A 27,041-nucleotide genomic window follows, 5' to 3' on the forward strand; every position below is an offset into this window, starting at 1 on the left:
TCAGAGAGTTTGCAATTCATCATCTTCTGTACAGTGGAGACCAGAATGGAAATAATAAACTCTGATTTGCTTGTGATCTACAATATAGAGGATTTGAACTCTGTCACCAGTGCGCTAACATACTGTACCACAAGGAACCCTTGAATCTGGAGATTCAACATGCAAACCAGTCAGTGTGTTCAACTCCAGCAGCCCCAAAACTTGCATGTATGTTATCAGGCTTCACAGCTTGTCCCAGTAAGATGCTATGTAAAATAACCAATTGTTTTTGTTGCTTTTTAGTGTTCTTGCAATATTTGCACTTAAAATAGTTACTTAGGCTATGTCTACACTACCGCTGTAAGTCGACCTATGCTACACAACTTCAGCTACATGAATACCACAGCTGGAGTCGACGTACTTCAGGTCGAGTTACCTACCACTGGGTCTACATCGTGGTGAGTCAACAGGAGTAAATCTCCCGTCGACTTACCTTACTCTTCTCATCAGGGGTAGAGTACAGGGGTCGACTGGAGAGCAATCTGCAGTCGATTTGGTGGGTCTTTACTAGACCCACTAAGTCAACCGCTGTTGGATCAGTCTCAGAGCATCGATCCCCGCTGTAGTGTAAACTTGCCCTTAGAACTAGCCATTCAAAGAAGAGGAATGAATGCTTCAATGGAAGAGCCTCTTGAAGTACTAGAGATCACATTCTTGGAGATGGAAAAAGGATAAAGCCTTTTCCTTGTCATACTGGTAGTGCACCTATATATTGGTGTGATGGGTGCCTTTAGAAAACCATTTATAATGCTACTTCTGGTGGTAACAGGTAGATTAATTATAGCAGAAGGGAATTTAGACAGACTAACACAGAGAAATTATGATGACTGAAGAAATAGGGAGAAAATCTCAGGCATGACTTTTTCTGCCTGGCAGCCATCGTTGAACTATGTTAAACTTTGTTCAGCATATATGAGGCCAAGAAAAGAGCTTGTTTTCCTGAAATCCAAAGTGGTTATTTCTAAACATTATGAAGAAAGTGAAGTGAAAGGAAAAATACAGAAAAGACCAAATGCTGGTCTCACAGTGGCACATCTTTATACTAGCTGTTAGTCATGAATTCTTAACTGAGGCAAAATCAAAATGTGGCATAGTTTATTATGAGGAAATCCTAACATTGTGAAAGAGTGGGAGTCCAGAGTAGTGTGTTCACTAAATATGTTTTGCTTTTGTTGATATTAAAAATAGGGCTGTCAATTAATTGCAGTTAACTCACGCGATTAACTCAAAAAAATTAATCGTGATTTTAAAAATTAATCACGATATTTTGATGTTTTTCTACATTTTCAATATTGATTTCAATTACAACACAGAATACAAAGTGCACAGTGCTCACTTTATATTATTATTTTTTATTACAAATATATGCACTGTAAAAATGATAAACAAAAGAAATAGTTTTTTTCAGTTCACCCCATAGAAGTACTGAAGTGCAATCTCTTTATCGTGAAAGTGTAACTTACAAACGCAGATTTTTTTTTGGTTACATAACTGCACTCGAAAACATAACAGTGTAAAACTTAGAGCCTACATGCCCGCTCAATCCTAAGTCTTATTCTGCCAATTGCTAAAACAAACAAGTTTGTTTACATTGACGGGAGAATGCTTCTTATTTACAACGTCACCTGAAAGTGAGAACAGGTGTTTGCATGGCACTTTTGTAGCCGGCGTTGCAAGGTATTTACATGCCAGATATGCTAAACATTCATATGCCCCTTCCAGCTTCGGCCACCATTCCAGAGGACATGCTTCCATGTTGATGATGCTCATTTAAAAAAAAATGCATCAATTAAATTTGTAACTGTACTCCTTCAGGGGAGAATTGTATGTCTCCTGCTCTGTTTTACCCGCATTCTGCATATTTTCATGTTATTGCAGTCTTGGATGATGACCCAGCACGTGTTCGTTTTAAGAACATTTTCACAGCAGATTTGACAAAACGCAAAGAAGGTACTGATGTGAGATTTCTAAAAATAGCTACAGTACTCGACCCAAGGTTTAAGAATCTGAAGTGCCTTCCAAAATCTGAGAGGGACGATGTGTGGAGCATGCTTTTAGAAGTCTTAAAAGAGCAGCATTCTAATGTGGAAACTACACAACTCAAACCACCAAAAAAGAAAATCAACCTTCTGCTGGTGGCATCTGACTCAGATGATGAAAATGAACATCTATCAGTTTGCACTGCTTTGCATCATTATCAAGCAGAACCCATCACCAGCATGGAAGCATGTCCTCTGTAATGGTGGTTGAAGCATGAAGGGACATATGAATCTTTAGCACATCTGACATGTAAATATCTTGCAATGCCAACCATGTGCATGCCTGTTCTCACTTTCAGGTGATATCGTAAACAAGAAGCAGACAGCATTATCTCCTGCAAATTGTAACCAACCCTGTTTGTCTGAATGATTGGTTGACCAGAAAGTAGGACTGAGTGGACTTGTAGGCTCTAAAATTTTACATTGTTTTATTTTTTAATGCAGTTGGGCTTTTTGTACATAATTCTACATTTGTAAGTTCAACTTTCATGATAAAGAGATTGCAGTACAATACTTGTACGAGGTGAATTGAAAAATAAATTTTTTTTGTTTTTTACAGTGCAAATATTTGTAATCAAAAATATATATAAAGTGAGCACTGTACACTTTGTATTCTGTGTTGTAATTGAAATTAATATATTTGAAAATGTAGTAAAATCCAAAAATATATAAAATAAATGGTATTCTATTGTTTAACAGCGTGATTAATCATGATTAATTTTTTTAATCGCTTGACAGCCCTAATTAAAAACTTTAAATTCATTTTGACTTTAGTCTCCCAGTTAAGTTGCGTTACAGTTGTGGAGTCAGTGTATGTCTTCTTTTCATTTTGTTCTCTTGCTCACAGTACAGTAGAGATTGTGGAGAAGTTTACCTTATCTCTGCTTAATCTTTTGTTTGATGGAGCCAGAGAAGGCCTTCAGTTGACCAGAAGTGGAACATGTGTTGTATGACTGTCACATTTCAATATGGGCAATAGGTTTATTGATTATGACTTCGGGGCACAGAAGGAAGATAAAATTAGCATTGTAATTGGCTATTTGTCATATTATTTTTATTTAGCTAACCTGGTTAATCATGCTCAGTCTCTTCTGAGTGATAGAATAGAGAAACCTGTTGTTGTAGCAACCAGGCAAGGTACCAACAAACTTCAACAGGACTTTATTTTTAAAGTGGAAACCTCTTTACCAAGCTGCTGCTGGACCCTCGGTAGCTCTCACTCAGCCTCCTCTACTCCTCTCCCCTCTTTTCTGTTTCCTGTCCTTTCAGACACCCAACAGCCAGTGCTCCCAGTTCTAACAATTACAAGCAGCATCTAAATACCACATTCCCTCCTCTCTTAAGAAACTCTCCCAATTAAAATAAACATTGTTGTTCTAACCACACGAACCAATATGAAATAAGACACTATACTGTTGGAAGAAATATTATACTGAAAACACTGTAGATACTACATAACATAGTCTCTAGTCCAGACAGGTGGTCATCTGGGTCTGACAGGCCATCTCTCAAGCCCAGGTTCCACTACAGCTGTCTTGGTGTGTTGATACTACAGTGAAGTCATCTAATGCAGGCTGGGTGTTGGCATAATCTCCTCTTGGTGCATAGGCAGATGCAAGATAAGAAGCATTCCATACCTGCCCATCAGAAAGTCCATAGGTGTAAGGTCCCTTCTTCTCTATCATTTTAAGAGGAGCTGTGAATTTATGGTCCCCTTTGCATAAAATTCCAGGTTTTCGTATTCTAACAAAGGAACCACACTCAAACTTTGGTTCCTTAGCACCCCGCCGCTTGTCTGTGAAAGCCTTATACTTTGCTTGGTTCTGTTCAACTGTTTTTTTCACATCATCCTCGGTTGGGGCATCAGGTCGTGCCTTTAACAATCCAGCAATGTTCAGTTTAGTATTCATCTGTTTCCCATGCAGTAACTCTGCGGGTGATCTTTGCATTGTGGCATGTCGTGTAACCTGGTATGCTTGCAAGAAATCAGTAGTGAAGGGTATCCACAATTGCCCTTCCAGTTCAGCCGTTTGCAGACTCTCTTTCAAACTTCTGTTAAACCATTCGATTTCCCCATTGGCTTGAGGGTAATATAGGGATGATCTTCTGTGTAAAATGTTTCTCTCTGCTAGAAAAGTTTCAAAATCCAGGGAAGTAAATTGTCTACCATTATCTGAAACCAGTTCTTTGGGGTTACCTTCCCTGCTAAAAACTGAAGAGAGGAACTTAATTACTGTAGCAGAAGAGATTTGCGATGTAAACACTACCTCAGGCCATTTACTGAAATAGTCTATTAAAGTGATGGCATAACGGCAGTCACTTGGAGCAGTATCAAAGGGTCCTACAATGTCAATCACCACTTTTTCCCATGAAGATTCAGGAAGAGGAACAGGCTGTAATGGAGGGGTACATGTCACTGCTGTTTTATCATGCATTTGGCAAGTGACACAGGACTTTATGAGTGCTTCAGTTTCAGAGTCCATCCCTGGCCACCAATACAGATCCCGTAGTCGTTGTTTGGTTCTGACAATTCCTTGATGAGTATCATGTGCCAGGTGTATGAGTTTTGACTGTAAATCTTCTGGCACAAGTAGCCAGTGTGTACCTCATAGCACACAGCCATCAAGCAAAGAAAGTTCATCCCGAACTCTAAAATAAGGCAGCAAAACTGGGTCAAGGTTTTTAGGGTTACTGGGCCGTCTCTTTGTCAGAAATTCCCGTAGTTTTTGTTGATTTGGACGCACTGAACAAGCAGCTTGAAATTATTCTTTTGTAACTGTAGTAAGAGTGCTTATAATAAGCACAACTACTGCATCCTCATCCTCCGGTGGACCATCTGGTGACGGCAAAGGAAGGCGAGAAAGGCAATCAGCTACCACATTTTGGTTTCCTGGCTTATATTCCAGTTCATAATTGACAGAGAGTAGTCTTGCAGACCATCTAGCAATATGATATCGTGCTCTTCCCAGTCCTTTCATGGTGAGCAACGTCATCAAAGGACTGTGGTCTGTGCGCAACTTGAACATGCAGCCCCACAGGTAAGTTCTCCATTTTTCAGTCGCCCAGACACAAGCAAGTGCTTCTTTTTCAACTGTAGAATATTTTCTCTCAGCATTACTTAGTGTCCTTGAAGCAAATGCAACAGTCCTCTCTGTGTTGCCCTCATGAAGTTGTGTGAGGAAAGCCCCAAGTCCATAATCAGAAGCATCAGTAGTTACAATTGTGGGCAATGCAGGACTCAATAGTGCAAGTACTGGACTATGTACAATCAAGTCTTTCACCGTTTCGAAACTAGCTTGTGCATCCATTGTCCACATTAAGGGTGAACTTCTCCATAGTAATTCTCGTAACGGTTCAATGACAGAAGCATAATTGGGAATGAATTTTGCATACCAGGAGGTAAGACCCAAGAAAGAACGTAAGGTTTGCAAATCTGTTGGAGGAGGAGCATTTGAAATTGCCAGGATATGATCTGGATCAGGTTTTAGTCCAGCCTGTGAAATTGTATGCCCCAGAAAGGAAAATTCAATTTGTCTAAATTTGCATTTGGATCTATTGAGCTTGAGTCCTGCTTTGTTGATGCAGTTTAGTACAGACTGCAGGTTATTGTCATGCTCCTCAGAATTATTTCCAAACACAATACTATCATCCAGATAGCACTGAACTCCATGTTGATTCTTCAGAATCAATTACATCATTTTTTGGAAGGCACTTGGGGCAGATGTGAGACGGTATGGAACACGTTTAAAATGAAATAGTCCCTCATGTGTAATAAATGCTGTGAGGTCTCTGCTATCTTCATGCAACATAACCTGGTAGTATGCAGTCTGCAAATCAAGAGTAGAAAGCATCTTTTCTCCATAGAGGTCTGCAAATACTTCTATGTGAGGAAGAGGATGGCTGTCAATCACAATAGCTTTATGTGGCTCCCTTAAGTCCACACAAAGGCGAATGCCTCCACCCTTCTTCTGCGTCACTACTATAGGTGAAACCTATTCCGAGGAGTCAGTCTCTTCAATAATGTCCTTTTGAACAAGTTTTCTAAGTTCCTCTGAAGCAACTTCCCTGACTGAAAATGGTAAGCACCGTAACTTCTGTCGTACAGGCATCACATTATTCTGCATTTTAACTTTATGCAGAAGCCCATAAGCACAGCCGAGTTTCTCCTCAACCTGGTGCTGGGTCCCAGCTGAAACTGGTGTGTGTACCACAAGAGTGCTTTGCTGTGGAAGATCAATTCATCCATTAACTACCCTGAGATTTAAAGCAGCCAATAAATCTCTGCCAAGGATAGGAGTGCCTTTGTGGACAATGTAGAACTCTGCAGTTACACAGCAATCACCAAAAGTAACCATCGTTGGCAGGCAGCCATGTACTTGACTATGGTTTTTCAAATAGCACACCAAGAGAAGTTTGGGTTCAGTAAGAGGCACATCTTTAAAGTAATGCAAATAGATGGAATCAGGTAGTATAGATAATGCTGAGCCAGTGTCCAACATTAGCTGAATAGAGTGTGGTTTGCCTGAGGGTATGGCGGAATCATTTATTGTGCACTTTATTTGTTCTGGAATATGTACAGTAGTGATTTTGTCCACGCTCAGCACAGTAACGTCTGGTATTGTAACTGCATGCACTTGTTGATTGAACTGGCTGCTGCAACATACTTTAGCAAAATGCCCAATCTTTTTGCAATAATTGCACTGAGCTACTTTTGCCATTCATCCTGTGTAGCTTACAAGCTGTTGTGGGGATCCACAGCAAAAGCATGCTTTTACTGTATTTTTAATTTTCTGATTCAGTAGTTTTTCATTAGGTTTCCTCTTGTAATCAATCATTTGTCAGCAGTGTGCCCTTGTTGCCAAGAAGGCCAATGGCATTTTGGGATGTATAAGTAGGGGCATAGCAAGCAGATCGAGGGACGTGATCGTCCCCCTCTATTCGACATTGGTGAGGCCTCATCTGGAGTACTGTGTCCAGTTTTGGGCCCCACACTACAAGAAGGATGTGGATAAATTGGAAAGAGTCCAGCGAAGGGCAACAAAAATGATTAGGGGTCTGGAACACATGACTTATGAGGAGAGGCTGAGGGAACTGGGATTGTTTAGTCTGCAGAAGAGAAGAATGAGGGGGGATTTGATAGCTGCTTTCAACTACCTGAGAGGTGGTTCCAGAGAGGATGGTTCTAGACTATTCTCAGTGGTAGAAGAGGACAGGACAAGGAGTAATGGTCTCAAGTTGCAGTGGGGGAGGTTTAGGTTGGATATTAGGAAAAACTTTTTCACTAGGAGGGTGGTGAAACACTGGAATGCGTTACCTAGGGAGGTGGTAGAATCTCCTTCCTTAGAAGTTTTTAAGGTCAGGCTTGACAAAGCCCTGGCTGGGATGATTTAATTGGGGATTGGTCCTGCTTTTGAGCAGGGGGTTGGACTTGATGACCTTCTGAGGTCCCTTCCAACCCTGATATTCTATAATTCTATGATTTGTCTGCAGTGATGGTGAACTTTTCTGCAAAGGAGTCACAGCCTGGACTATGCCTCCTGTATCCACGCTCATTATTTTGGCTTCAGCTGTAGCTGACTCAATCTGAATAGCAATGGTTATTGCTTTTTCTAGTGTAAGCTGTGGTTCTAGAAGTAAGCGTTCTCTGACACGAAGCATGGTTGTTTTCTCAATGAGCTGGTCTCTAATCATCTCATCTGCCATATTCCCAAAGTCACAAGTTACAATCAGACTCCTCAGGGAAGCAGTATACTGCATTATTGTCTCCCCTGTTTTCTGCTCACGCTGGCGAAATCTGTAGCGATTAGCTACTACATTCATTTTTGGCACAAAAATGTTCTTTAACGCAGTGAGTGCAGTCTCATATTTATCATCTGCAAGGGGAAAAGTGTAAAATATACGCTGCCCTTCTGCTCCAAACAGTGGATTAGCAGAGCATGCTTTCTTACTTCAGAAATCTCTGTAGCAGTGATTGCAAGCAGATAAGTCTCAGACATATGGATCCAGGCAGTAAAAACAATTGGAGGCTCACCTGGGCTTTGCAGAAAGGGTACAGGTGGATTCAGAGGCAGAAGATCCACCCTCATCACCAAAATGTTGTAGCAACCAGGCAAGGTACTAACAAACTTCAACAGGACTTTATTTTTAAAGTGGTAACCTCTTTACCAAGCTGCTGCTGGACCCTCGGTAGGTCTCACTCGGCCTCCTCAACTCCTCCCCCCTCCTTCCTGTTTCCTGTCCTTTCAGACTCCTTATAGCCAGTGCTCCCAGTTCTAATAATTACAAGCAGCATCTAAACACTACACCTGTCAAGCAGGGAATGATATTTCTTACTACCATTAGGTAGGGCCTGATTCTCCTTTCACACTGATGTAAGTCAGGAGCTATTCCCCTAAAGACAATGGGGCTACACCAGTGTATATCCATTATAAGTGAGATAAGAATTGGAGCCCTGGTCAGGGATGTCCTTTATAAGTTTCATAAAAGACAGCAAATGGCTTCACTTATACTTAAAGTATTGAGCTTTTATGGAGGCAACTGTATTTACCTTATATTTTAAAGAAAATGTTAGCTTAAAACTGAATCAGTAGTACAAGAGAAGGAAGTATATAGCTTGCAGTTATAAAAAAACAGAGTTGAAGCCCTTCATAAGGGATTTATCTCCGGTCTGACAGAGTCCTTCAATGACATAAGCACCTTTGTTACACCAAACAGAATTCCCCACATTGAATAAAAAGAGACTCTGTCTGTGTAGATGATTTTGGCTTCCAGAGTGAAGAGGATAGATAGGAAGCTCTAAGACAGACATTTGAATTCCATTTGTAGAAGGCCCCTAGAGATCTCAGATCTTAAAGGGTTCTACTTTTATTACAATCATTAGGACTTCAGAGTTAAGTATTGTCTGTAAGCTGCCCCAATTATATGCTTTGACACATATGCTGAACTTGTAGTAGGATCTGTTTCTTGAGACCTGTTCAGAACTGTAGTACAAACCATCATCAATATTGTATATGGGGTAGCATATTGTACTGGTTCATCATTGCAATAATAGTTTTATTGTCTCTATAAGGATTAAGTATAGTTTTTGTGTTGGAATATTATGAGCCCACTAACTGATTATCTAATTGTAGGGTCTCTTGTTTTTATCATCAAATGCAGTTCTTTGTACAGTCTGGTAATAGTGCACAGCACTTCATGGCAAATAAATAGATGGCATCTACCCAAGGAGTTGGGTTTATAATGCTAGAAAATTAATAGCTCATGCCACTGTCAGGCTTTTCCTGAGTGGATGATGTGATTGGGATTTAAGCAGGTGGATTTTCTTTCTGATGGACAGAATATTTTACAGATCTTTTCCCAATGACATTTTCTTTTAAAATAATATATAGACATTGGCGTATGGAATAGGCATTTTTTAACTGAAATCTAAAATAAGGGTATAAACCTCTATGCCAGTTATCCACTGCTTAGAGAAATCTGCAGAAATAATCAAACAGGAATTTTTATTCAATTTTTGTATGTACCCATGGAAAATGCTTTATTCATTCATCCGTATTTTCCATTAGCTCACAGTAATGTCCTTCTCATGAAGGTTCTTTAGATGCCGGTATACACTACACATTAGGCAAAAATCACATGAGAGCGGCAGATTGTGCCTGCGGTTCAGGGTTCTCTTTGTCTGATTGCTAGTCATGTGTTTTTTAATTAAATAATGAAAAAGTAGTTGTAACCTTTGTTGTATCGCATTACATTAAAAAGCAAGTTGCAAAAATCTACAGAGGTATTTGTAAAGAGCCTATCACTATAGTACCTAGGAAATAAGACATTATCAGGGCCGGCTCCAGGCACCGGCTTTGCAAGCAGGTACTTGGGGCGGCATTTAAAATGGGGCGGCAATCCGTGTCCCGCAGCGGCAATTCGGCGGCAGCTCCACCGCTCTTCCCACTGCCGTGGCTTTTGGGCTGCAGCTCTGTTGCTGTTCTGGGCCGGGCGGCAATTTGGCGGCAACTCCGCCGCTATTGCGGGGGCGGCAATTCAGCAGTGACTGCTTGGGGCGGCAAAATTGGTAGATTTCAGAGTAACAGCCATGTTAGTCTGTATTCGCAAAAAGAAAAGGAGTACTTGTGGCACCTTAGAGACTAGCCAATTTATTTGAGCATGAGCTTTCGTGAGCTACAGCTCACTTCATCGGATGCATACCGTGGAAACTGCAGCAGACATTATATACACACAGAGATCATGAAACAATACCTCCTCCCACCCCACTGTCCTGCTGGTAATAGCTTATCTAAAGTGATCATCAAATTGGGCCATTTCCAGCACAAATCCAGGTTTTCTAACCCTCTACCCCCCCACACACAGACTCACTCTCCTGCTGGTAATAGCCCATCCAAAGTGACAACTCTCTTCACAATGTGCATGATAATCAAAGTGGGCCATTTCCTGCACAAATCCAGGTTCTCTCACCCCCTCACCCTCCTCCAAAAACCACACACACAAACTCACTCTCCTGCTGGTAATAGCTCATCCAAAGTGACCACTCTCCCTACAATGTGCATGGTAATCAAGGTGGGCCATGTCCAGCACAAATCCAGGCTTTCTCACCGCCCCCCCTTTTTTTCCCGGGGACACACACACATACACAAACTCACTCTCCTGCTGGCAATAGCTCATCCAAACTGACCACTCTCCAAGTTTAAATCCAAGTTTAACCAGAACGTCTGGGGGGGGGGGGTAGGAAAAAACAAGGGGAAATAGGCTACCTTGCATAATGACTTAGCCACTCCCAGTCTCTATTTAAGCCTAAATTAATAGTATCCAATTTGCAAATGAATTCCAATTCAGCAGTTTCTCGCTGGAGTCTGGATTTGAAGTTTTTTTGTATTAAGATAGCGACCTTCATGTCTGTGATTGCGTGACCAGAGAGATTGAAGTGTTCTCCGACTGGTTTATGAATGTTATAATTCTTGACATCTGATTTGTGTCCATTTATTCTTTTACGTAGAGACTGTCCAGTTTGACCAATGTAAATGGCAGAGGGGCATTGCTGGCACATGATGGCATATATCACATTGGTAGAGCCGCCCCTGGACATTATATAAATAAATTAGATTACATGTCAGCTCTATTGAACTGACACAACACAATGAAAAATGTTTTTTGAAGTATGCTTTTTTGTTCAGATTAAACATAAAAAATAGTAGTATGTAACTCCTACAGTTTGATTGGGAATGTGTATTCACCAGAGGTGCCTTCCCCGGCATCCCGCTCTGCCGCCAACTGGTCCTGTGAGGGGATGGGCTCCAGAGTTAAAAACAGTTCTTGGCTGTCCACTTGCCTGCTTAACATTCTTTTGCTTCTCCTCCTCCTCAACAATGTCCTCCTCATTGTTGCTCCACAGACATGCCACCCGGGGCTCCCAGGAAGTATCCACAGAGCGTTTTGGGGTAGTGGCGGGTCACCACTGAGGATTATGTGCAGCTCCTCATAAAAGCAGCATGTGTGTGGGGCCTCCCTTGTCTTCTGGTACGCTTCCCAAAGCTCCTTTATTTTCATGCGGCACTGCTGCGTGTCCCTAGTATAGCCCTTCTCCCCTATGCCCTGCACAATCTTGGCATAGATATCAGCATTTCTTCTGCTGGATCGGAGCTCTGCCTGCACAGACTTTTCTCCCCACACAGCAATAAGATCCACCACCTCCTGTGTACTCCATACTGGAGCGCATTTGCTGCCTTGAGTCTCCATGATCAGCTGTGCTGGCAAGCTCTCCATGCTGATCAAATGGGAAATGAACATTCAAAAGTTCCTGGGGCTTTAACAGGGGAGTGGTTCTTTCCTGTGTACCTGGCTGATGTTCAATGATGTTGAAAGTGCTCTCCAGAGTGGTCACAGTGAAGCACTGTGGGACACCTGGAGGCCAATTCATTCAAATTCCACAGTGCAGTGTCTACACTATCCCCATGTCAACCTGTGGATGTGGAATCAAGTGCTACACCTCTTGCAGAGGTGGAATACAGAAGTCAACTTTACAGGCCACTTAGGTCGGCGGAAGGGTCTCAGTAGTGTAGATACATACATTATTAGATCAGCTTAACATGGCTTATGTTTGCCTAAGTTTGCAGTGTAGACCAGGCCACTGTCTGCTGTGGACAGCAGGAAACCTCTGCCTTTGTTTCTTTACATTATGTGCTGTGGTGTGTGTTGCCAAGATCAAACCTAAAGTGACTTTCATGAAAAGAACATTAGCATGGAATAACTGCAAAGACAGATGTTTTACCAATAAACAAACATTTTCAGTAGACATTTTTTGAAAACTACAGAGAAGCTTTCTATTTTAATTTCTGTGCAGGTTTCTTTTTGCTTTAGTGGTGGTAATTAAGATGCTTGTACTTTTTTATTTAATAAATTCATAATGTTTCAAGAGCAAAATTACATTTGGCTGTGTTCCCTCACACAGAAATAAACTACTTCTTGTACTGTACCAATATACAAAGTTTGGCTGCATTCTTCTAATGTGGCCTCTATCTATTACTTTGTTTTGCTTTACAGTGTGGAGGGTCCAACCTTTACACCATCCCATCAACTTCTGCCTGTTAGGCATACTCACCATCAGCCTTACTCAGCTGCTCCAGGTAACAGCATAGTACTGGGTTTTTTGGATAAAATATTATCTATCTTGTTTTGTTGATACTCTTGCACGATATCTTGATGCAGAACTCCCATTGACTTCCGTGGGAGATCCACACGTGGATAGCTTACAAGGTTGGACCTATAACTTCTTGTGATAAGCACACACTCAAGACAGTGGTTTTTGTGAGGAATTACTGGCTGTACACATTTTATGAAGTTTGGTTTCCACTCTAAGTAGAATATGGCTTTCAACAGTTATTTATAAAATAATTAATATTGTATTCAGTAATAAATTTACCTTTATCTCTTTACTGAGTGATGGGTACTGTGTGCACATGATATAATTCATGTATATGATTGCCATACTTTTGTTTACATTAAAATAAAGATCATTTTACATAAAAACCAAAAAACCTCCAAAAATTTGATAATTTACCATTGAAATATTTGAAACAATGAAAGCAACTGATTTGCTGTACTAACTTGTTTATTTTTAAATGATTTTCCAAGTATTTCCATACATTGTAACTTAGTTACATTGTATTCTATTTTAATTCCAATTAGGAGCCATTAGAAGGTCCTCATCTATGTCTTATGTGGATGGATATGTAGGGACTTGGCCCAAAGAGAAAAGGTAAGTTATCATTACATAGAAGCTGGTTTAAGAAGTAACTGTGGATCAGCCACTAAACAGTATTGAACTATATTTAACATAATTTGGACTTTCAAAAAGCCTTTAACAGGAGGCTTTTAAGTAAAACCAAGTCGTCACAGAGTAAGAGGTAAAGAAATATTATTGAGTAGAAACTAGCTCATAGAAAAGAAAACATAGGAATAATTGATCAGTTTTTCAACCTGGTGAAAGGTTAACATTGGGTACTCCAATATTTCATATTATGACTGGTGGTGTTAAATATATTTGTCTGCACGCAATATACTTGAAGTGCCAATAGAAGTCATCAAGATCAGGAGTAGGATTAAAAAAAAAAAAGGTACTTTTCTATGGATAATGAGAATAGGCTGATGAGAGAGGATTTTAGAACAAAATAGAAGGGCTATAAACTCCTATGTTGTAGGTATAAACCATCACTGTTTGGCTTCTTTTACTTTCCTTTGACGTATCTGGTACTGGCTACTGTCAGAAAGGAAGGATGCTGGATTAGATGGACCGCTAATGTGATTCAGTATGACCAGTTCCTATATTCCTAAAATTGCTTAAGTGTATTACAGATTGGCAGGAATATTTTTTTTTCTCTCTGAAGTTACCCAAAATGAATAAGCATATTTTTCATATGAAAATACAAGCATATGTGTGGTTATAATTTAATACAAGTAATTAGAACAAACAATAAAAGCATGAGACTGAATAAGATGTTATATTCTATTTAATTTTGTATTTTCGTAATGCTAGCAAATGAAGCTAATCATATCTCATTAGTACACATAGTGTACTACAATTTTAGATTGTTTTTTCACAGTAATGTAAGTTTGTTTATTGTATTAAATATGAATTGTTTAACAGCTTTGTTTATTTTAATCCCATTTAGATCTTCGATGCATGGAGTTTCATTTGACATTTCTTTTGATAATGAAAACAGTATTCAGATATCTACTCCAAACAGAGGAATTACTAGATCTGTTAGTAATGAGGGCCTTATGCTAAATATCAACCGCATGCCCAAACACATTAGGAAAAACCTGTCCTTCAAGCCAGTAAATGGAGAAGAGGAAACTCAAGATATTGAAGAAGAAAAGGACATAGTATCTCATATCGACCCAAAGGCCAGTGCATCTCTTAACACAAATGAAAGGAATGCCAATGAAAACTGCCAATACAAGCTTCCAAATGGAGCTTTGCAAAACAGGGTAGTTATGGATGATTTTGGCAATCAGATTGAGACTCCAAGCATTGAAGAGGCTTTGCAAATAATTCATGATACTGAAAAATCTCCAAGTGTTATCCAGCCAGACCAAATTACAAATGGGTTCTTTCTTCATAATCAGGAAATTAGCATCTTGAATTCAAATATTAAACTAAATCAACCTAATCCTGATGTCATTACAGACACAAAAATTGCCCTAAGTCCTGTGACTGACAATACTGAAGTGGACACTGGAATACATGTTCCTTCAGAAGATATTCCAGAAACTATGGATGAGGATTCTTCTTTGAGAGATTATACTGTAAGCATGGACTCTGACATGGAAGACCCACCTAAATGTCTTCAGGATTATGATATACGAGCTAGCAACCACAGAGAGCTATTAAGTCCCTGTCCAAGCTCAATAAGTACCAAATCGCAAGCTGGCAGCAGTGCTTCTTCAAGCTCGGGAGTCAAAATGACCAGCTTTGCAGAGCAGAAATTCAGGAAACTGAATCACACAGATAGCAGAAGTAGTGGAAGCAGTTCTCAGAAAACTACCCCAGAAGGCTCTGAGTTGAATATTCCTCATGTTGTTGCTTGGACTCATATACCTGAGGAAACACCTCTCCCTCAAGGAAGAGACACTACACAGTTGCTTGCTTCAGAAATGGTTCATCTTAGGATGAAGCTGGAGGAAAAGAGGCGAGCCATTGAAGCACAGAAGAAGAAAGTGGAAGCTGCTTTTACTAAGCAGAGACAGAAAATGGGAAGGACAGCATTTCTTAATGTAGTGAAAAAGAAAGGTGATGGAATATCACCTCTTCGAGAAGAAGCAGCTGGAGCTGAAGATGAAAAAGTATTCACTGATAGTAACAGATTGAAAGAAAAAGACATACAAAAACCAGTTGAAGAAATTAATAAGACTGCAGAGGTAATAAAGGAAAGTGCTGAAAATTCTCAGGCCAAGTGGTTAAAGTCCCCTAATACACCTATGGATGCTGAAAAGCAATGGAACTTAGTAAGCCCCACAGAAGAAACCTTAAATGAAGGGGATATTTTAGAATATACAAAATCTATTGAAAAGCTAAATGCTTCTCTACATTTCCTACAGCAGGAAATGCAACGCCTATCCCTTCAGCAAGAGATGTTGATGCAAATGAGGGAGCAGCAGGCCTGGGTTATTTCACCTCCTCAGCCTTCACCTCAGAAACAAATCCGAGAGCTTAAATCTTCAATGAGGCAAACAGGACTGTCATCTCCCATTGCAGCATTTGCTTTGGAACCTCCTCGCCCTACTCATCAATCACCACAGTCTTCTAATAGGAAGAATGCCTCTTTCCCTGTTAAAATACAAAGGACTCCCAGGCCAAATGAACTGAAAATAATACCTTTTAATCGCACCTTAACTGCTCCACGGTCTGTGGATAGTCTTCCTCGTTTGAGAAGATTTTCTCCAAGTCAGGTTCCCATTCAGACTAGATCATTTGTATGTTTTGGAGATGATGGAGAACGTATATCTGAACCTCAATTAAAAAGAAATCTTTTGAAAGAAGTCAAACCTACAGAGGATGTAGCAAAAGAACAACAACAACAAAAAGGTACTTTGGAAGAATGTGAACAAAAAGTGAAGGAAAAGGAGATCAAGCCTTTTGAATCTAAGGTTTCTGAAGTATTATCTCAGCCCATCACAGAAACTGTCTGCCTCACCCCAAATGAAGATCAGCTAAGCCAACCTGTTTTGCCAACACTGATTCCTAAAACAGCTAACCTAATTGAAGTTTCCCTCTCAGATTTGAAACCACCAGAAAAGGCTGAAGTGTCTGTTGAGAAATATGAAGGTGAGAGTGATAGAGAACAATTCGAGGATGACCAAAAAGTGTGTTGTGGATTCTTTTTTAAGGTAGGTGAACTAGAACAATGCATGAGTCTATTGGAAACATTTTACTTTTTCAAAGGGAGGCTTTTATTTCATAGATGACTTTTCAATAACCACTTTCCACTGAGGCCAACTGCATATAGTGATTAAAAGTGTGTCTCAAATAAATTTGTTAGTCTCTAAGGTGCCACAAGTCCTCCTTTTCTTTTTGCAAATACAGACTAACATGGCTGCTACTCTGAAACCTCTCCGCCATTGTGACTCTTAATTGATTTGGGATCATAGGGATTGTCAATATCTGCCAGCAGTTTTCACCACCTCTTTCAATTCATAAAGTTTAAAAGATGTTTGGGGATTTGGGGAGGGGGGAGTAAAGAAGAAGCATATTGAATATAGGTACATTTTTTTTCTTTTAACACAAGCTTTAGTGCCCACACAAACCAATTTCTTTCATGTTCTTTACTTCCTGACAAAGTTTTATAAGATTTCGGAAATTTCATCTCCTTAGAGTACTCTGCATATTTTAAAAGTGTCACATTTTATATGTGTAGTTAAAAAATTAATATATTGTATACTAAAATGCCCATGTGTAGGCAGAATCTTTTAATCAAAATGTACATTTTAAAAAGGCAGTTTGGATGCTGAAAGCCACTACTGTTTTGAATGTAGTCTTCAAAATTTTTCTTGGAGTGCACAAAATCTTGCACTGCACTGTTTGAATACCATATATTTAAAGTGATACCGAATTGAGACTGCCTTCTCATGGCCCAGGAACACAGTTTTAGCATATTTTATTCCCTTTTTCGTTCATCACTGAAACTGCTGCATCCACAATATGCATACCCTATCTCCCTCTGGAAACCAATCCATGGTGCTAACAAAATATACTGAACTGGCCAGCAGAGGTTGCTTTATATATTGCATAGTCACATGCTCCTCCTGGAAAACTGTCATCCTCTCCACGTGCACAGCCTACAGTTAACTGTGTTCATTCCTGAACCCCTTGAATTTCATATGATAGTGCCTTGTTACTGCTATAGTACAACTATACAAGCTAACTTAGAGTAATAATGGCAGACCTTTGTATCTTCTGTTTTAATCTGCTCTGAATCCGCCATTTGGAAAGAAAATAGAATTATTTGCATCCATCTGACGAGCAGCAATTTGTGCACATGCATCAAGATCTTTCCCATTACAAATCCTGTTCTGTTTTTGTTTGTTTTTTTTAAGAGTCTGTGAGTGTGTAGAGTGCAATGTAAGACACCAGTCCTGCACTATGGTCCACTAATATGGACACCTCCACTCAGAGTCTCATTGAAGCTAATGGGACTCTGCAAGTGTGCAAGGGTTTATGCTGTTGGATCTGAATAGGATTATGGTCTACAACTCTAACATCTTAACTGTATGCATTGTCTAACTTCAGTATCATCTTTGATGTTTTAACTGAGAAACAGAAACTCTATTACAGCAAATTGTTAAATTAAAACAAAAAGTAAAGAAAACTAACTTCTGTAATTGCAGGGGATAATGTGAGATGGACTTTAATTTAACAAATATAAACCCCCTGTAGAATGTCAGAAAAAGTAATAGTGAGTTATTTCTTATTTCCTTTTTGTGGTATTCTTTTGCAAATGTTTAGATTTTTGTTATGATAGAAATAAATCAGTTGGGCCTCAATCCTGCAAACAGGCACTAAGGACCTGATTCACCCACTGAATTAATGAAAATATTCCCATTGACTTCAAAGGGCTTTGGATCCAGACTCCTGAGTTCAGTGTGACTACTCAGTGCATAAACTTAAGATAAGCACGTTTTCAGGATTGGTGCTTTATTTTATGCCTTAGTCTTCCTCACCTGCATTCTAAGCCTGTTGACCATCTTTGCTTCCATGCAAAACCCCAGAGCAGCTTTCAGTGAATTTTGAGTAGACAGCCACTTTCACATTGATGAACTGAAAATCTGGCACATCTGAAATATGATGAAAGAAGTTCCTAAGGCACCAATACATCATAAAAATAACCAAGACTGTCACTTTAGCTGTGCAGCACTTGACAATGCATTGTAGGAACATTAATAAAATTTCTTAACTGGCTTTCTTGTAAGGATATGTGATATAAATGGTGGTAACAAGTTTTTTGAATTAATGTTGGGATAAACTTTGTAATGCCCCCTCTCCCCCCATCAACCCCTGGTTGCTCTTTTCCCCTTTGTTTTGGAATGGAATGAGATCTTTGAAGCTTTTTTGTCTTCAAGGGCAGAGCGATGTGCTGTTGATCTAGCTGGGGGGTGCCCTCATAAACAGGTCCCAGTGGCTTAAGTTGGAGGCAGCTGTTTGTGTCTCCATGTGGTACTCCTCAAGTGGACGTTTCCTCCTGCTATGGTTTGATAGTTAGATCTGTATAGGTTTTACCACTTTAGTCGTTACCACCATTGTTGATATAAGTGAAGTATAAATTCTTCTTGGACATACCTAAATAATCTCCAAGTGTGTACTGGTAAGGTTTTGGGGGTTGGTTTTGGAGGTTTGGTTTGGTTTGTTTTCCATAGGGTAGGGGAAAGATATTGGAAGATTTTCAATAAGGATATTTAATAGATTATACCAACACAATCTAAAAAATGTAGACTTTTAGTGACCTGAAGTACACCATATGCAGAATCAAATTATCTTAAAATCTCCTGATCTATTTCTTCCTAAATATTGTTGCTGCTAGGATGATCAAAAGGCAGAAAATGATATGGCAGTGAAACGGGCAGCATTACTGGAGAAACGGTTGAGAAGGGAAAGAGAGACTCTACTTCGAAAGCAGCAACTGGAAGCAGAGCTAGAACATAAGAAGGAAGAGACAAGGTAAAGCTAATTGCATATGCTAATTGCAACATAAGCAAAAATAATATACATGAGCCTTTGCTATGGCTAAAATTATAAAAATTGTAATCATAATGCAATTAGGTCATCCTTCTTTGTTTTCCGCAACAAATCCTTTTCCCACTGTGAGCCCAATACTTTATTTAAACCTTTTACCTAAATTGATTTCAGGGAGTTCTGGTACTGGCAAACTGAGTTAAAGACTAAGAGTATATTCTGTCATATCAATTCACAATTCCACTTGAATGAAAGAATAATTTTTCATATGTATTTGAGGGTAGGGTTTGAACTATACTATAAAAGTAGATAACCTTTTTATTCCCGTTATTTACATTTACAATGGGGGTGAGGAGTTTAGCTTCTCTTTTGATGTAAACTGGCAAATTTATATCAGCTGAAGATCTGGACCCATATCTTCTGATTTCCCTGACACAATTAAAAACACGTCCAAAATCTAGGGTGAAAAGAAAGACAAGCTCTCAGTAGATAAATGGAAAACTTTTTAAAAAAACATTAAATCCAAAAATTCCACAATCTGAAGTATGGTTCTAATTTTTCCAGTACAACATTCAAGTGTGTTAAGTTTTCAGCTGTTTGAAAACTGAGAATAGATCAGTTTATCTTACTTGTATATGAGAACTGGAAAATTCTGGAATAGCCATTTTTTCCCCTGTTACCAGTATTATGGTGGTTACAACTGCTAGTCTTTCCGAGGGAAAGTTTTCTACTAAAACTTTATTTCATGATTTCTTAGGCGCAAGACAGAGGAAGAACGTCAAAAGAAAGAAGATGAGAGAGCACGTAGAGAATTTATTAAGCAAGAATATATGAGACGGAAACAGCTGAAGCTCATGGAAGAAATGGATACTGTAATAAAGCCACGCCCACACTCATCCAAACAAAAAAAGCCACGTCCAAAATCTATTCATAGAGATCATATTGAATCACCCAAAACTCCAGTTAAAGGTCCACCAGGTAACAAATATCAATGTAGAAAGAGTCTGTTCATGATAAAACACCAGCTTGAATTGTGGTACTAACCAAAATGTTCATAGATTAGCCTCACGCTAAACTGATGTACAATTTTTGAAGCTGCATGTCACTGAATTGGAAAAAGTAGAATTTACAAATGGAAGTTAATGATAACAAATGTTGCTGATATATTATGCATGCATGCATATAAGAAGAAACGCAAAGGTTTGCTCGATGAACACCAGCAAAAGCACTAATGTCTGGCATGATTTTGTGTACGCTCTGTATTCTTTCCACTCACTAACCTCTTCCTTGCACCTGTAGAGCTAACAATGAGTAGAACATTTGGGAGATGTGCGATTAATAAATAAAATGGTGACTATAAGGTAAGAGTCCTTAAGCTGCTGCTTCATCATAGACAAAAACTAAAGTACATCTGAAAAGTTACCTTTATGTTCTGGTGTTCTTTTATTATGAATACTTCACCCACTCGCCTGACTTAGTGCAAGTGTACTTGTGATCCCTGTGAGAACAGTCCTATGGAAAAGTGTAGCATGTCATTAATTATTTAAGAATGTAGAATAATGATTTCAAAGAAACTATTAACAATTTACAGTTAGAGGAAAGTGCAGTGTCCTTATTTGTGTTTTTAGCAGTAAGTTTTCCACATCCTTCGCTGTCGTGCCATGTGTGCTTTGTCATGGCTGGTTGTTACCCTCCACCTTATTTCAGTGCAATTTAAAATGCTCTATAACAATCCATTCAAAATTCTAGTGGGAAATTAATTCCACTGTAGCTAGATCTGGTTTGCTGATTTTGCAACTTTAATCTAGTGCCCAGATTTCAGCTCTACATTTCACATTAATGCTTAGCCTCAGAAAACTCCAGATTCAAGTAAGTTCCATTGTTATTGTGTCTATAAATACATGGATTAACCTTGCAACATATGCATGCAGGCATACTGTATATAGAAATAAGAACACTTATCAATTTCCTTCTGCTGGTGTTGTGTCTAATGAACAGACTCTTTGCTATTTGCCTGCTTTTTCATAAATTTTAACTTTGTTTTTATCCAGGTTCACAACTTTATCGTGTTTTTTCAGTATCTAGTCTTTCATTGGCATCACTGAACACGGGAGACAATGACAGCGTGCAATCAGGCAAGAGAACGCCAAGGTAAAGCTGCAATAACACCTTTATTTAATATAAATTGGTGTTTATCTTCAGAAAACTGGCATACGTACTAAAATGCTTAAAGAACGCAAGTTGTATATTTTGTATTCTGACAACTGATACTCTTTCCTGATCTGCAACACTGATCCTTCACACTGTCGGCTGATGAAGAACTGAATTATGTGCGTTAATTTTCACAAATGCTGCTGATTGTGCAGCTGTGAATGTGTGCAAAAGAGCACATCCACTGGATTTTTATCAGTGCTATCTCTTTAATTCACTCCTTGAGCTTTGGGCTCAACCTGTAGATTCTTTGTTCACATGCTGTCAGTTTATATGCCAAAGTACTTTTTTGCTGATTTGATAGAATTGTTGTGTTTTTTGTTTTTCTTAGTGGCTGCACAAAAGTAGCCAGGAGCTAACCAGAACTTAACTGGCATTTTTTTCACCAGCCTTGGCTGAATACCAGAATTTATTGTGAGTTAAAAGCCAGTGTGGTGTTTTCACTTGAAAATAATATTATGAAAGATTGAATTAAATAAATAGAAGTTCATACAATTACATTCAAGAAGAGAGGAGTGAAGGAAAAGGAAAGGTAGTTATTCTGAGGCTCAGATCAGACTTAACCCAACTCCATCCTGTATTTACTGCCACCATGCTTTACTTCTCAACTGTGAGCAGCCCTGTAGCTTTAATGAGCTACTGCCTCACTGTTCTTCATGCTGTGACAAAGTTCCTCCTCTGCCTTGGTGGGTCCTGTGCTTATTGGAGGATTTGCTCACCTCAGAGATTCACGGCAGCCCTCAGTGTGGCCACTTTTGCTAGTGGCTCAAACCTGCCATTCACTCAGCTAACCTCATCACTGGCCAGCAGGGGGAAAAGGAAGGAGAACAATCCCCGCAGTCTCTGCCAGTCCACCTAGTGGGTCGGGGGACAGACCAGCGACTGCTCCTGTTACCTTATCCAGGGAAAAAGGACCTGCTTAATCTGGAGCAAATATATCTGCCTTCTATCACTCTCCTGTAGCCATCTGGCCTGACCCTGTCACAATGGTTTGAGCATTGGCTAATTGCTTGTCACAGTAGTGCATAAATTCTTTTAATTAAATGTATTGTGTATTTGGCATCTCTTTAAACTATCGGTTTTATTTGAGAGGAGGTGTACTGTAACTATATTTAGCTATTCTACAGAAAAAAATAAAGCCTCGTCTACAATGGTTTTATTTACACCAGGTTAGCCACATGGATATATCTGTACTTGTGCAAAACCTTAGTGCAGATGTGCTGCACTGAAGTAACAATGACTGGAACGCATGCATCTTATTGTGGCTTCAGATGTGATTCAGAGCTTGAGTTTTCAGAATGTTGTAGAATCCAGTAAAAATTGATGAGGCATGGAATTTTCAGGATCATTGATTTTATTTTATTTTTGGTAGGAAAGGGGTGAATTGCCATAATTTTCTCCTTTTTCCTCATGTCAGAGAGTTAAAGGGGTTTTCTTTCGAGGATTTTATTGTTTGAATTTCATAAAGATATTTTGAAATCTCCCTCATGCACAGGCTGAGTAGAGTAAACGTACAGTGATATTACAAGTGAAATGAAGCTTAATTAGCTGCTAAGATTTTACCAGATGTTAATTGAATGTGCTTAGAAAGTGTTTTTAAAATCACTTTTTTTCTTAATTTCTTCAAACAAGCAAGGCTTGTTCAGGACCATATCCATGCCAAGTTTCAAACTTGACCAATTTTTGTAGTAGTCCCATTCAAAGAAATTTAGAATTTAACTGAAAAAATATAGCTGAAGGGATTTTGCTCACACTTTCCACACATAAAAATATTCACATTTGGAGCAGAGTGTCATTTCATAAAAATTCAAGGGGGACTGAGGGAGAGGATAAGGTGGTATCAGCATATAGAACATTATATGTGATTACATTATATCCTGCAAAGTCTGGGGAGGGCAAAAAGTGGAAGACCTATAGGCCTAGGAAAAGTCAGGGGAAGCAAATAAAGGTCAAGGGGGAGAACTCCCTTCCTTGCCCCATAGCAAATGACCTCCATGATTTTAAGGACAAAGCATTATTATTTCAGCCCCAATGGTTAATGTTTGTGAAAACAAAAGGTTATAATGAAAACTGTTTTGCAACCTTAACTATAGCAGTCCTTACTGGCAGCTGCTATAATAATGCCATCATCAGTAGAAATGGGAAAACAAACCTTGTACTTCTAGTTAATCATCCTGTCAAGAGCAGGCTTTCTCCCTATGGAAAATTCTCAAATGTTTGTTCAGTGTAGTTTTAAATGATTCAAGCAAAATTCAGTAAGACTGTTCTACAGCCTAATAGATTTTATTAGAACTGTTTCCTTGATATAGTCTACAATTTCATACTATTATTACTCTTTGTAATAGCTTTTGGAACACCTTAAATAATACATGCGACAGAAGGTAAATGTACAGAGTTGCTCCTCTAATTCTTCTGGTAGCATTACAGCTTTGGGCTTTTAGTCTACATTTCATATCCTGCTATCTTCTATCACAGTAAAATATTCTAAGCACAGTTGCCAACTTTCACGTGGTAAATAAGCACCCCAACTTTCACAGTAAGCCATAAATCAAGCTAATCCCATTTCAAAACAAGGCCAAAACAATCCCTAAGAACCCCAATACTCTCTGTGACTAGATCCCCGCAGCATTTAGTCCGGGACTGGGGTGGGCCTACTGTGCACTCTGACTCTCTCCCCATGCTTGCCCCCCCTTGCCGGGAGCCAATCAAAAAAGAAGAAGCAACAAGCTGCAAGCCAAACAAGCTACAAGCCAAAAACAAGCCCAATTTCTGCATTTTTTTCGTGGGTTTGGTACATCTGATTCTAAGTTTTCTTTTGATGTTAAAAGGCCATTCTGCTGAAAATAAGGGGACTTTTTCATAGATATGTTCTACTCAGTTCTGAAAGGAAAACATATTTTTGTACATTTTTAGGTCTGAGTCTGTGGAAGGATTCTTATCTCCCAGTCGTTGTGGTAGTCGCAATGGGGAAAAAGATTGGGAAAATGCATCTACAACTTCTTCAGTGGCCTCTGCTACAGAATACACAGGTCAGTGTTGGTAATGTTCTCAGGGAAATGTTTGGGTATAAAAAGGGTCTGTGTATGCAGAGTTTTGGTTCTCCTTTATTTGCAATTCCTACAACGTGACTAAGGACTCTTCCTTAAAGACTTGAAATTAATCTTCTATAATAAAGAAGCAAATGTCTAGACTGTCTAAAAATGGCGTAATTTAATATATAAAATAAAAAATATTGGTAAAATAGGAAATGTGGTATATTAAATAAACATACTAAACTACAAATTTAGGCCAAATCCCACAAACACATAAGTAATTTTATGCAGGTCCTATTAAAATTGTTTCCATAGCAAGGGAAGGAAAGAGTGTAGAAAATACAGGATCAGTCTGTAACCAAAAGCTTCAAAGAGAAAAATGTAAGTGCCATAGGAGAAAAAAATCTATTCAGTAATATAAGTTTAAATATAAAAGAATTGAAGAATTGTTTGAAAGCCAACAATACACCATAGTTTACATCTTGTTTCAAAACAGACCACTCTTTAAAAACTAAAGACTTATTAAAAACTCTCAACTGCCTTACTTCTAATATTTCAGTGGCCTATGAGTCTAACAATAGTGACATCATCTTCATCCTCTTTTTCCGTGTGTGTAGCGTGTGATATTACAAAATGTCTTGCATCATTATAATAATAAAATCTGTGTTTTTGTCCATGTAATATCGCTCAGTCTGGCAAAGAATAGCTCTGAAGTATCAACAGGTATTGTAGATAAACAAGCTTTTAAGGAGGTTAATTTTGATCTATGAGGCTGTGCAGCTCTAGCTATGCTGGGAAATTTGTATGTTCTGAAAATAAACTATTTTCCTCTTCAACACTACTGCAATAACTACAGAAGAGGCCAAATTTACAATCTGGATACTGCACAGTATTTATCTACCAATCTTTGAGAGCACTTTCAACCAACTTAATCGCTTCCTCGCATCTCCTCAGGATTAAGTCTAATACAGGTACTAACACTGGACTTAGGTTGTCTCCGTTAGTTCTCTCAATAAGACCCATTGCCTAAAGGGGGGGGAGGGGTTTGTTTGGTGGGGGTTTTTTTTGTTTGTTTGTTTTTTAACTTTTCAGACTTTGTTTTTAAAGCAATGTGATTTTTTTTAAGGAACTCAGGGTCTTTTGCCACATAATTTTGAATACTCTGTGGTTTATAAATCAGATTTCTTACATCTTTTCCCATTGATTCTGTTCTTCCATCCAAACAGTCAATTAGTTAGTCTGAGACAGTGAAAGTTAATCTTGACTTTAAATCATTGGTGGCCTTTAAGATTATGTTCCCTTTTATTAGTCATCATAACTATGCCTCCTTTCGAAGTGTCTTGACTCAAACAGGAAGATAAATTGCTGAATCTATTTTCCATTGCCCAATCCCTCAAAATTGTGAGGGTGAAGAGCCAAACATCTTCTAGAGGGCCTCTGATTCTTAAGCTTCACGTGGTGCTTTGATGCCATTAGGTTATATCCCCACCACAAAGAACAGTTTATTCAAAAATATACTTGATACATTTTTCATCTGGGGGAAGAGGTTTTTGGTTAAACTTTTTGCAGTAAAATTTTCTTCTAGTGAATGGCATTTCCACAGGACTGGGTCACCAATTAGAGTCAGCAAGAGGGGGGATACCATCAACCTCTCTACAGCTCACAACCCTACACTGCACACTTGTCAGAAACCAAAGCAGAGACAGTTTCTAATCATTCCTGATGGAACAAGCCCTTCAGGCAGCCTTGAATGACTTGTCAGAATCAGCACCAAGCCTTTCTGCCTTCATTGTGGGCAAGTCGCAGTTGGGATTCCACAAGACCTCCAATCCCAGAAGGCAGGCAGGAGACCAGTAATTCTAAACACTGCAGCAACTCACTGTTCTCTGTTTCACCCTTTAAAACTAGGGGCAGAGGAAGAAATGAAAATCATCCTCCTCTTAGTTGGTCAAAGGATTTTTTTTTTAAATACAAAGTATTTGAGTAGATTATCATGTGAACAGTTTATGAGGCATATTCAAGGTAGTTCCCCTAAACTGCCCTCTGATGCTCTAATGCTGAAGGACATATCATTGAGTGATCTAGCAATATTTAAAAAAAATCTTTTTTCAGTTTTGACAGTTGTACCACATTATATTCATATATAATCCTGTGATACAGTAACAGAAGAATAGCAGTCAATCAATGTATGTGTGTAACAGGTCTGATTTCTACTTAATTCCTTTGTGGGTGCTAGGATTGTATTGTTACATACACAAAAGAAACATGGAAAAAGTGTTTCATGGTGTTCGAGACTGCTTTCTGTATAGCTTATTGAATCACTTAGCTGATTTGTCGATTCTGTTTCATAGGTCCAAAGCTCTACAAAGAACCCAGTGCAAAATCCAATAAGCATATTATTCAGAATGCTCTGGCTCATTGTTGCTTGGCTGGAAAAGTAAACGAAGGTCAGAAGAAAAAAATATTGGAGGTAAGGATATTTTCCCT

At 39.0% G+C, this 27,041-nt stretch overlaps 1 protein-coding gene across 5 annotated transcripts in view; it reads left to right on the plus strand.

Annotated features, from left to right (window-relative positions):
- Nucleotides 1-27,041, plus strand: part of CAMSAP2 (calmodulin regulated spectrin associated protein family member 2) — a 172,994-nt gene that overhangs the window by 141,466 nt on the left and 4,487 nt on the right. For 2 of the 5 annotated variants that reach the window (XM_084636073.1, XM_084636075.1), the window contains 8 exons: nucleotides 12,627-12,709; nucleotides 13,272-13,341; nucleotides 14,255-16,472; nucleotides 19,160-19,296; nucleotides 20,069-20,289; nucleotides 21,363-21,462; nucleotides 24,436-24,551; nucleotides 26,906-27,024. In XM_084636073.1, coding sequence (XP_084492199.1) covers nucleotides 12,627-12,709; nucleotides 13,272-13,341; nucleotides 14,255-16,472; nucleotides 19,160-19,296; nucleotides 20,069-20,289; nucleotides 21,363-21,462; nucleotides 24,436-24,551; nucleotides 26,906-27,024 — 3,064 coding nt within the window. The remainder of the gene's footprint in view (nucleotides 1-12,626; nucleotides 12,710-13,271; nucleotides 13,342-14,254; nucleotides 16,473-19,159; nucleotides 19,297-20,068; nucleotides 20,290-21,362; nucleotides 21,463-24,435; nucleotides 24,552-26,905; nucleotides 27,025-27,041) is intronic. The other 3 variants (XM_084636074.1, XM_084636077.1, XM_084636076.1) reach the window with 2 other exon arrangements.

Source organism: Lepidochelys olivacea, assembly GCF_965140295.1.
Source record: "Lepidochelys olivacea isolate rLepOli2 genome assembly, chromosome: 8".
In the NCBI taxonomy this organism is placed as follows: domain Eukaryota; kingdom Metazoa; phylum Chordata; order Testudines; family Cheloniidae; genus Lepidochelys; species Lepidochelys olivacea.